At 45.5% G+C, this 11,463-nt stretch overlaps 1 protein-coding gene across 1 annotated transcript; it reads right to left on the minus strand.

The window, feature by feature from the left end:
- Positions 1 to 4,747: 4,747 nt before the first annotated feature.
- LOC307056898 (large ribosomal subunit protein uL30-like) lies at positions 4,748 to 5,805 on the minus strand. The gene is given in 2 exon segments (XM_079709882.1): positions 4,748 to 5,187; positions 5,191 to 5,805. Coding segments are annotated over 2 exon segments (741 nt in total). The 5' UTR covers positions 5,800 to 5,805; the 3' UTR covers positions 4,748 to 5,055.
- Positions 5,806 to 11,463: the final 5,658 nt, after the last annotated feature.

Genomic DNA, 11,463 nt, shown 5'->3' on the forward strand with positions numbered 1-11,463 from the left:
GTGCTTACAAATCAGTAAAAAAGATGAACCCTATAATAGAAAAATGAAGGTGAACTGGCCATTCATAAACAAGAAATGTAAAGAAGGTATCTGGAAAATGTTTATAATCACTTCATTTTTTCTTAAATATGCCTGCTTTGAGTCAGAGAGAATTTTCATTTCCTCTTGCTTTGAATGTCATCTTCCCTGAATTTAATTTCCAAGAAACTTTCATACCTTCTCTGACAACCACAGTGGATTTCCAGCTGTTTTTCCCAGAGCAAATAGAACCCTGTATCCTGTCTCCCTGTTCTATAATCGCCTTCCCCCCTTTCCCCTCCTTACCTTCCAAAATACTCTATTATCATGGGCAAAACTCCCCAGAGCTCTACTGCTGGCCATAAAGAAAGAATTGGAATGTGAGGACTGACACCATGCTTATGTAGCAGTGCTATTACAAATATTTTTGAATCACACAAAATGTACAGATTTGCTATTTCAACAACGATAAAGACCTGCTCGACTTGCATAGCATTTAATGAACAAACGTGCCAGGAATGCTGACTGACACTATTTAGCTGTCGAGTTTCCCAAGCTTATTTTGCGCGGTTTGTAAACTTATGCTCTGAAATTATTTTTCTTTCATGCAGGCCAAGTGCAGCGCCCTTGTCTCACTTTGGAAAAAGCATTGTGTCTTATCTTCAACTATGTATCTCCAAAGACAAGGAGAGATGAAATAAGAGAGAATCACTAACCAGGAAACGCAGGAGTGGAAACAGGTAGCAAGCAGAATGACCATACACTACTAAACAAAGATGGTTTAGCGACTTTGATAAGAAGAGAATCCTCTGGCAGACACCGACTCTCCACTCTAATTGGACCACCCCGAAATTCCCAGAAGAGTGTGGCAAACAGAAGAGCACTGCCATCCCCTTCTCCCCGCCCCATGTCCACATCTAATCCTCAGAACCAGTGGGTATGGTATTTTGCACGGCAAAGGGGACTTTGCAGATGTGATCAAATTAAGCATCTTCAGATGGGAGAGATTATCCTGGATAAGCCTGGTGGACCCAATGCAGTCACAAGGGTCTTTTTAAATGAAAGGCGAAGGCCAGAGAGTCAGAAGCAGAAAAGCAGAGATGGGAATGATGCAGTTGCTGGCCGGGGCCCGCAGATCAAGGAATGCAGGCGGCCTCTAGACGCTGGAAACGCAAGGAAACATTCTCCTTTTGAGCCTCTGGAAGGAACACAGCTCTGCAACACCTGTGTGAGCCCTGTAAGACCTCTTTTGGACTTCTGACCTCTTGAACTGTAAGATAATAAATTTGTGATTTTTCCAGCTACTGAATTTGCTGTAATTTGTTACAGCAGGAAGAGGAAATTGATACAAAGAGGATAAATCTTTTGTCATTTCGCTGCTAATGCTCATCTTTAATGTCAACTTGGAATATCTGGAAGGTGTCATGGGAAGTAGGGCCCCTCTCGGGGGCGCCTTCCATTCTAGGTCACATCCTGAGGTCCATGGGTCTTGGGTCTGCCTGCATAGCAGAAGCACCTGTGGATCTTTGAAAAACCATGGATGCCCAGCTCTTCCCCATACCTACTGAATTGCATTTGCCAGAAATGGGGGTCTAGTCTTGAGTACTTTATTCTTTGGCTCCAGAGGTGACAGTGACACTAGGAAACAGGGTCTCCGGTAGTTAGTTGCAGCTGCTGCCCAAACTGTCTCAGCCCACAAGACAGACCTTCCCAAAGGGGCGCCCTCCAGTTGGACAGAAAATCCACTGTCCTCGCCCCATTGCCAGCTCAGAACAGCCCAGGCCAACCTGCCGAAGCACTTTCCACCTAAACTTCTCCCTACAGCCCACAGGGAGAAGTCATGGTGAGGGATGCTGGTCACTATTGCCTCAGGGAGATCCAAGGATGATGTTTTCTCCATCTTGGGTGCCTGGCTCTGCATTACATGGTTAGTTTTTTTTCTTATTTTCTCTTTCTTTTTTAAGAAAAGAAATTAGAACAGAAGAAAAGAGAGAGTGTAGGTACCTAAAAATGTTACTTTGTAGGAGAAATCTGATGGTACTCTTTTTTAAAAAATTTGAAAAAAATTTATTGAAATATAGTTGATTTACAATGTAGTGTTAGTTTCAGGTGTACAGCAAAGTGACTCAGTTATACATATATATCTATATAAATATATATATTCATATTTTACATTCTCTTCCACTATAGGTTATTGCAAGATATTGAGTATAGTTCCCTGTGCTATACAGTAGGTCCTTGTTGGTTATCTACTTTATATGTAGTAGTGTGTATATGTTAATCCCAAACTCCTAATTTATCCCCCCCTGCCCCGTTTGGTAACCATAAATTTGTCTTCTATGTCTGTGAGTCTATTTCTGTTTTATAAATAAGTTCATTTGTATCATTGTTTTAGATTCCACATATAAGCGATGTCATTGATATTTGTCTCTCTCTGACTTGCTTCACTTAGTATGATAATCTCTAGGTCCATCCATGTTGCTGCAAATGGCATTATTTCATTCTTTTTTATGGCTGAGTAATATTCCGTCATATGTATGTACCACGTCTTTATCCATTCATCTGTCGATGGACATTTAGATTGCTTCACAGTTGTCGCTCCTTAGGCTCAGTCCAGGACAGACACATGGAAAGAATGGTCAAAGAAGTTAGCTCTGCCCTGGTTGAACATATGGCAGATATATACCTACACCTGATGGCCCCCCGGCCCAACCCTGCCAGTGGGAGCCTGGGGTCTGGGGATGAGGATGGAAGGACAGTCTCCAGGGGCAAGACGAGGCTGTTCAGGCCACCCCTCAGGACCCCGAATATGCTGGGCCCAACGAACCACTAACCAGTTGGTAAGCAGCTGGGGTCTGCCCCCTGAACCCATTCCTGGTACCCCTGGAGCTTCTGGGCTGGGCGGCCACCCCTGCAAGGTGAGGGGCCCAGCAGGCAGAGGACAGACAGACATCGGTGAGCCCCCTAGCCCTCAATCCTGCTTAGGCTGGCACTAGGTTGTCATGAGGATGTTGCCACAGTGGAAGGTCCCTGACATGGTGAGTAGTACAGGGGGGCCTATAAGATGTTTGATACAGAAGGGATCTTAGAAATGGAAGCACAGCTGGACAGGGGTTCAGCCATAGAACTGGACTGGGGTTCCAGCCAGGCGGCTGGACTAAAACCATTGTCAAATACTCCCCCCCCGCCTCCTCATCCCTTCTGATGTTCTGTATCCCATGTCCTATAACTGTCCTATAACTGTGAATATTTTTTTGCCAGTCTCCCTGGCAAAAAAAGAAAAGAAAAAAAAAAGAAGTTGGCTTCCCGTGCTTTTATATGACGTCACACTCATGTATGATGTCATTGTTCTAAAATTAGTTACAGAGAAGGAAGATAGAGAGTTGGGTAGATCATTAAGTCCTAAATAAATCGACCCCTCACTATTTTGAAGATTCTGAGGTTTGACCTGAAGAGGAGAGTGCTTTTTCTTCTCCGTGAATGCCCAGGGGTGGGGAAGTACAGGGCGATTTTGTGGCTTCTCTGTGGCTTCCAGGAGCTCTGATTTCCAGAGGGGAACCCAAGAAGGGAGAGTGGAGATGCCACTCTGGTACCTGCAGGGAGGGGGCAGGGAGGGGGTTTCTGGATGAGTTAAGGGTCATGGAGTTATTGATAGTGTCTGGCCAGGGGACAACGGGGCTTATTAAGTTTCCAGAATTGATCCAAGCAGTAGATGTGTCTAAGGATGTCTCAGAAACAAGATGCTGGAAATTTAGGGGGAGGAAAAATAATCTTCGGATTTTCTTTGATTCAGGAAAAAGGCCAACTGAAATCTTTCTCCTGGGTTTGTAACTCATGTTTTCATGACACCGAAAGCTTTTCTAGACTAGATGCAAAACTTTAATTCTTGGACAGGTCTTTAAAGAAGGAGAGACATGGAAAAGAAAGTGTGAATTTTCTTGGAAGCTCCCAAGATAGGTTCCTCATCAAAGTGGCTAAATGTGCTATTCTCATTTTCTTCCTTGAGGAAAGCATTATTTATTTGCAGGAGAAAAGGACACATTTGTTGGTTGATGGCTCTGTTACCATGGAAACATATAAATTTTAAAAATAAGAAAAATGTTTTAATACATTAATTTTTAGATCTCAGACACCAGCCTCCTTTTCCCTTGAGGTGTGGCATGGCAGAATGAAGACACAGCCCTGACCAGAGGTGAACACAAACCCTCCCTTTCTCTCCTGCCTCACAGATTGGCCAGAAATGCATTTTAAACACACACACTTTCAACGTGAGTAGGTTGCCTTGGGTGCATATAGAAAAATCTTTAGACTCCACATGAGCTTTGCAAATCTTTGCACCTTGCCTGTGGGACTTGGTTGAATAGATATATAGAGAGAAGTCATTGGAATCGCTGACAGACCACTGTCAAGATTTCCAAGTGGATGCTTTATTCAGTCCTCTAGATGTAATTAGCTCCTCTCTGCCTTCCTTGTGGGTGTGATATGGTGGAAATTGGGATGGTGTTAAGATATTAAAAAGCTTAATTAAAGTAACCCCAGTATTATTTTGTGCTCATATTTATTTATTTATTTATTTATTTTTTAATTGGTTTTTTTTTTAGGGCATTGTTTTTGTACGCTTCTTTCTAATTGTATTTCAAGTTCTTTCCAAAACAAGGCCCTTGGATACCCCAGGTTCAATATGCCCCTGGGCCTGGTCCACTGCTGTCTTGTATTCATATGTGGGTATTCGTTCGTTCACCAACATTAAATCCCAGGATAGGTGTGATAAAACAGGACTCCCTCCTCCATGGCACAGGTCCTTTGCTGGTTTCAGAGGTGGACGGCGGTCTTTCCAGAAAACACACAGGAACTTTTTCTTGGAACTGAAGTGGGATGAAAAGTGCCTGCCCTGAACATCACCATCTTTTCCCTGACCCTTCCCCTCCAGTTTCTGAAGATACAGCAGAAAATAATCTTGCTTGAAGATACTGGGTAACAATTCCATAAAACAAAAACACATGCTTCCAATGCACTGTGCTTTCAGATATGCTGGGTTTAGTTCAGCTGCCGGATGAGCTGATTGATGCGTTCACCTCGATAGCCAGGTGAGCCCATTTCCTTGAGGAAGCCCACTCTATTCTTGGTAGCGTGACGGGCCGCTGAGAGTTGGAAAGGGCGCAAGAACCCTCAGATCACCTGAAAATTCTTCCCCGGAAAGGCAATTTCGTGAATGAGGTCTTCCAAGCAAATGACACCAAACTTCCCCAGGTGCTCCTCAATCACTGTGTTGTCTGTCAAAGGGATGATTTTATTCTTGACCTTGGCTTGTCCACGTTTCAAGATGAGTTCCCGAACTGACTTCAAATTTGGAAATCCCCAGGTCACATAAGGTTCCACTATACGAAGTGTTTTTATGGTTTGAGGAGTTACTTGCATAAAGACACCACTGAAAATCTTATTCAGGCGAAGTCTTGCAATGGTCCTCTGCACCAGTAAACTCACCCCATTAATCCTTTCGATGCGTAAAACAAAGGCCAAGGAATGTTTATCTGGCACTTCCAAGCCATGAGGTTTCACTTCTAGTCGTCTGAGTCGCACCCTGTCACGTAGTTGCCGCCAGGAATCATGTAGGAACCATTCTAGTCGCTTAAACTTGATCTCTTTTCCTTTCCTCTGCTCCTTCCTTTGCAAAAGCGCCTGCTCTGCCTGGGTGGCTTTCAGGGCCTGATAAGCCTTCCTCTTTTTCAGGAGATTTTCTGGAACCAAAAGGATCTTTTTTCTTGGCTCTTCCGCCGCCATCTTTCCAACTCTTGTGCTCATATTTAAACATCCCACTGCATTCACTTGTTTGGAGAGACTGTATCCTGTAGAAGGGAGAGCTTACCATGGCTCTGAAGATGAGCAGAGGCTTTGAAATCAGGCATGCCTGGTTCTCGATTCTTCCTCTCCCTCTAACTAGTTTGATCACCTGGGGCAGGTGACATCTATTTAAGCCTTGATTTCATCATCTGGAAAATGGAGATAATCTTGCATTGCAGTGATTTTCTATCCATGGAAAGAGATAATACTGTCTTATAAAGTGCCTAGCATCTTGCTGAGCTCTCAGTGAGTCCTTGGTATAGCGTGGCTATCATTATAACTATCACTGAAATATACCAGATGTGTCAGGTGCTTCATTATGCTTCACATGGAAGGGGGGTCCCTTCTGTGGGTTCACAGGACTTCCCCCATTCCTCAGAGAAGACCCCCCAAATCCCTGCTCTTTTGTTTACAGTTCTATTGGAAGCTAGTTAAATACCATCACATTTCACTTTAATGCCAGTGTAAATTTGAAAATATTTCACTGAATTCTCCTTAATAAATGCATTTCTCTCTTTTTTATTTATCAAGCAGTATTTCTCAAGGACCCATTATATGCCAGGCCCTGTGCTAGGTGCTGGGGATAAAATGATGAATAAGATAGAAATGGCTTCTGCTTTCATGGATATTGCAATGTAGTGGGGACGAAAAAATATCAGTGAACAGGCAATTACAAGGCAATGAATGAATCGAGGGCTCTGGCCGGAGAATGGCGCTGCTGGAGCATTTTGCTGGGGCACCTAACTCAGGGTTTGGAGGGTTATCTCTGGAGTGGGATCATTTTTAGAACCATCTCAGAGCTGGAGGTCTATTCTGGGGCCCTTCTCACCCTGCTGGTGCTGCCCTGAATTGCTAGAGTTCATTCATTTATGCCTTCAATCATTCATGCATGCATGCATTCATTCACTCAGTGTTCATCAGTGCCTGCTCGTTGCCAGGCTTTGTGCCAAGCACCGGGAAAACCATGGTGAGTAAAACAGACGCCGCCCCTTCCTTTACCAAGCTGACGGGGTTAGCGGAAATTGGGGTGGTCTAGAAATAAACAGAAGAACTACCCAGGATGGAGAAGTGAAGGGAGCTGAGATCATCCAGCAGGTGGGTTTCATCTCTCCAGGGGAGGGGTTTGGACTCTGAGCTGACACCTGAGGGGGAATAGGACTCAGCTGGGGTGAGGGGAGGGGCGACGGCCGGGCGTCCCAGGCAGAGGGAGCAGTGTGGCGTGTGGGAAGGTCCCGAGGTGAAGGAGAGCCTAGCCCTCGGAGGGATGGGCAGAAGGTGAGACGTGCCGGAGGGCGGATTGGGGCAGCCCTAGACCTGGGAGGGGAGACTAGACCTGGGCAGCCCTAGACCTGGGAGGGGAGACTAGACCTGGGCAGCCCTAGACCTGGGAGGGGAGACTAGACCTGGGCAGCCCTAGACCTGGGAGGGGAGACTAGACCTGGGCAGCCCTAGACCTGGGAGGGGAGACTAGACCTGGGCAGCCCTGGCCTGAGGAAGGCATTCCTATCCTTCCGAGCCTTTGGGGCTGGGCGGACTTGATCCCTGGTTAGCCCTTCCCATCCCCACCACCTCTTCAGTTCTTCTCCGGTTCTCAGTTTGGTAGAGAACGAGTGAGGCTTTCTCCAGGAATCTAGGGTTCTCCTTCGTGGAGGATGCTGTGATGTGTTGCCCATCTGCCCCTCCAGGAGTGAAAGACTTATTTTCCCAACTGCCCAGATGCTGCTGACAGAGAGCTCAGCTTTCTGCTTCCTTCGGTGACTGCTTGGACTCTAGAGATCCACCTTGCCCACTTCCAGGGTGGCCCACAGCCCGTGACTGAGGGCTACAGGACTGTAAAGGCCTGACCTCCTCATCCCAACTTGGGACAACTCTGAAGGGTCATCCCAGCTTCCCAGCTCCAGGGCGCCCTGAGGGGGTGGCTGAGGTCCTCACTGGGCCGCACTGCTGCCCAGTGTCTTCCTCTGCCCCCTCATGCTTCCTCCCCCCGCCTTGTACGAGTGGTGTTCCCAAGGGTGCCCCTTAACCAGCGTTCTCTCTCAAAGTTGCCTTCCCCAGGAACCTAACTTAGGATACCCTTAAAATTCACCCCGTGAGAACAGAGTACAGATATATGAACATCACTTAATAAAAACAGACCAATTCCTAGGGAAGCGAGGATTTGGTTATAACTTGACAGAATTTCTCAAGGAGGAGGAGGGTTTTTGAGTCACTGGTAGAGAGGGCAAAGAGGCTCACAGAAATCTCCCCACCTCAAAGTCTTGTCCAAGCGAGAGGAAACCTCAGCCAGTCGAATTCAGGCCTGATTCACGAGGCCATCCCTATTATGGAACTAGATCCTTGGTGAGCCATGATCATGAGATGCCATGAAAGCTGCATCTCAGGACGTATATTCTGATTCCATGTTCACCAACCCCCTACTGGTTACGGGCTGACTTCCCTATGGGTCAGCAGAAAAGGGAGACTGAGGTGGACAGTTTTCACAGGCAGGTCAATTTTTGCTGGAAATTAATGCTTTGGGATTCTGGTTTTCTACATGATTGCTATTCCTTGGCTACCTCTGAGATAGATCGGCGTCCACTCTTTGTGTAGTGAAGTGTCTCTTTGGAGACAGTCGGCTGACCATTCCCTGGAGGCAACACACTAACTCGCTGTGCTCTGAATAAGCTGGATTTTTTTTCTTTAAAAATCCACACCCATATTTCTGGAATCTGTTTGGACCGATCCATCCTTTGCATTATTGGCTTGAAATTCACCTGGCTGGCTTTTACTAAACTCATGAATGAAAGGTGTTTTAAGTATTGTTTATGTGCAGGGGATGTGGCTGTCATAATCTAATGGATCTTCTCTAATTTTTTGGGGGGTGGTGGTGTAAGAAGACATTTAGAGCAATCAGCATATCAGAGTGATGGGTGAGGGGTTAAGGGCCAGTGAAGCTGGGCTTGAATTCTAGATCTGCCATTGAGTAGCTGTGTGGCTTGCTAAGATTCCTTTCCTGCTCTGTGCTTCAACCTCCTCATAGGTTGTTGGGAAAAAGAAAGTGCTCAGAGTGATGCCTGGCGCATGAAAGCACTCAATACGTGAAAACGACTCTTATTATAGAAGAAAGGCACCACAATAACCATTCATATTGCAGCCGTTTCCACGGTGCTCCAGAAGCTTTGTTTCAGGTGGCTTGTATGCTTTTTAAGTGCTATAATAAAGAAAACTTTGATGCTCCCACCCCAAATAGATTTTCAAGGTCTCTTAGGATGCAAAGCAGTAAAATAGATCTCTTAACACGTCCCCAGGTTGGAGAGTCAGGTCTGACGGAAGGGCTGGAGCGGTGGTGTCTATGATTGTCGGTTGCCATCAGCTGGGAGGACCTCTGGAAATGTGCAAACGTGCTAAATCTGTGGCATGTGGCGTCGTTTTCCCTCTCCATCTCTCCCCAATTGCGTTTTTTAAAGTAATGCACTTAATTTTCATGAGCGTTTTAAGCCCAAATTAGATCTTATGTTGTAAACACTGAAGAAGCTGAGAAAGATCTTGTTAACAAAAGCAAATTACCAAACTCCCAGAAATCGGAATCAGACCCACAGAATTCAAACTTAGACCAAGTCTGTGCCCACCAAATTCATCCCGGTTCATTTCTGCAGGATTAAAGTAAATGCAGGCGCTCTGAGCTGCCAGCAGATCTGTGACCATGGTCTCTAATTGCAGCCGCCTTTAAACCTTGAGCAGGTCAATGGAGGCACAATGATGTCAGGGATCATTTGTCTTTTATGCATTTCTCTGGTGTGATATATAATCCCTTGCTGAAAAGGGTCCTTGTCAGTGTCAGCTTCTTCCCAAATGTAATGGAATCAAGAGCTGGTGATTCTTTACGTCTCTCTCTTTCGTGCTGCATAATGTGGGCCAAACGGACGAGCCCACCTCTGTTAAGGCGGCGATGGGGGCATTCGACCCATAAATGATTCTGGGCTTGCTTTATGCTGTGATAGGGCTGAGCTGCATGTGCAGATGCTCCTGAAATCTCGCCACACTATAATAACGTGTGGAATAGCCAGAGAGCTGTTTTCCACTTTGCATTTTAAGTCCTACTTTCTCTGCTCACTCTTGAGAGAGCTAAGCCCCTCCACTGGGGTGGAGTAAAGGGATCTGAAGAAGTAATGGTGCTATCTTGAGATGCAGGAGCCAGGGAGCGTGAAGAACTAGTGGCTCTGTGTCTTTACCTATCAGAAGTCCTCTGCTAAAGTGCAGATGGTCAGGCGGTCAGCAGGGGTTGATAGGAAAACACAGACGCAGAGCAGTTATGGAGCACAACCCTGCCCTCAACATTTCAGGTGTGCGCTAAGAAGGCACAGGGTTTCTGCCCTCTTGACTTTACAGTCTGTTGCCTTTGCCTCCCCTGCTTTTTCCCTCCCTCCCCACCCCAGGCTGTTTGTAGACTTGAAGCGCTGAGGGATTGGGATGATTCCAATAGAAAGAATGTGGGGAACCTCAGGTGGTGCCATGGTTTGGTGTAGCTTCAGGAAGTATCTCTCTTTAAGCCAGGAATTTCTCCCCTCTCCCTGCCCACTATTCAGGGTCGCCTCGCTGTACATCCATCCGTGGGAACTCCGTTTGGGGATACAGCAGAACCAGGCAGAATGAACCCATGTGTGAATGTGAGTCCGTATATCCCAGCTCCTTCCTCCCCCCTGGGAGGAAGGAGCTCTCTGGACTCAGCTGGCCTCTCTCCTCAGCATCCTTTATCTCTCTCAAGGCTGCATTGCACAAGTACCTCCTCCTGTTCTGAAATCCATTTACCTCCATTTTCTCTTCCTGAGTCCCTCCCTCCCTCCAGTTTCCTTTCTTTTGTAATCATTATATAACTCAGGTAGACAAATAGCCCACATGTAAGCTATTATGTAAGTAAAGATGAGAGTCTACTGAAAAGGTCAGTGATTGTGGAGAAATTAATGGGCAAAGCTTCAGGGAGGAGGTGGACCTTGGGCTTCTTTTATTTTTTTTAATTTATTTATTTTGAAGGTGACCTTCATTTTATTTTTATGTTTTTAATTTTAAGTTTTTAAAATGAAGTATAGTTGATTTACAATGTTGTGTTAGGTGTACGGCAAAGTGACTCAGTTATACACACACACACACACATTCTGGGAGGGATGGGGTGTATATATATATATATATATATATATATATATATATATATATATATACACACATATTCTGGGAGTGATGGGGTGTATATATCTATTACATACATACTCTGGGAGGGATGGGGTGTATATATATATATATATATATATATATATATATATACACATACATACATATTCTGGGAGGGATGGGGTGTATATATCTATTACATACATACTCTGGGAGGGATGGGGTTGGCTGATGGAAGGAGGAAGAATATCCTGTGTTGACAAAGATGGTCCAGGGTTATAGTCCCAGAGGTCTGGGGTTGTATCTTGGCCTCCACATTCGTTTAGCTCTGTTGGCAAAATTACTCCAGCTCTTTGAGACTCAGGCTTCTCTCCTGTAGGATGGGTGTAATCATAACTGGCTTCCATTGTTGCGGGATAAGTGCACAAGCACATAATTAAAACTCTAGTACGAGCCAGG

The sequence above is a fragment of the Hyperoodon ampullatus genome (genome assembly GCF_949752795.1).
Source record: "Hyperoodon ampullatus genome assembly, chromosome: 1".
NCBI classification, from domain to species: Eukaryota; Metazoa; Chordata; class Mammalia; order Artiodactyla; family Ziphiidae; genus Hyperoodon; species Hyperoodon ampullatus.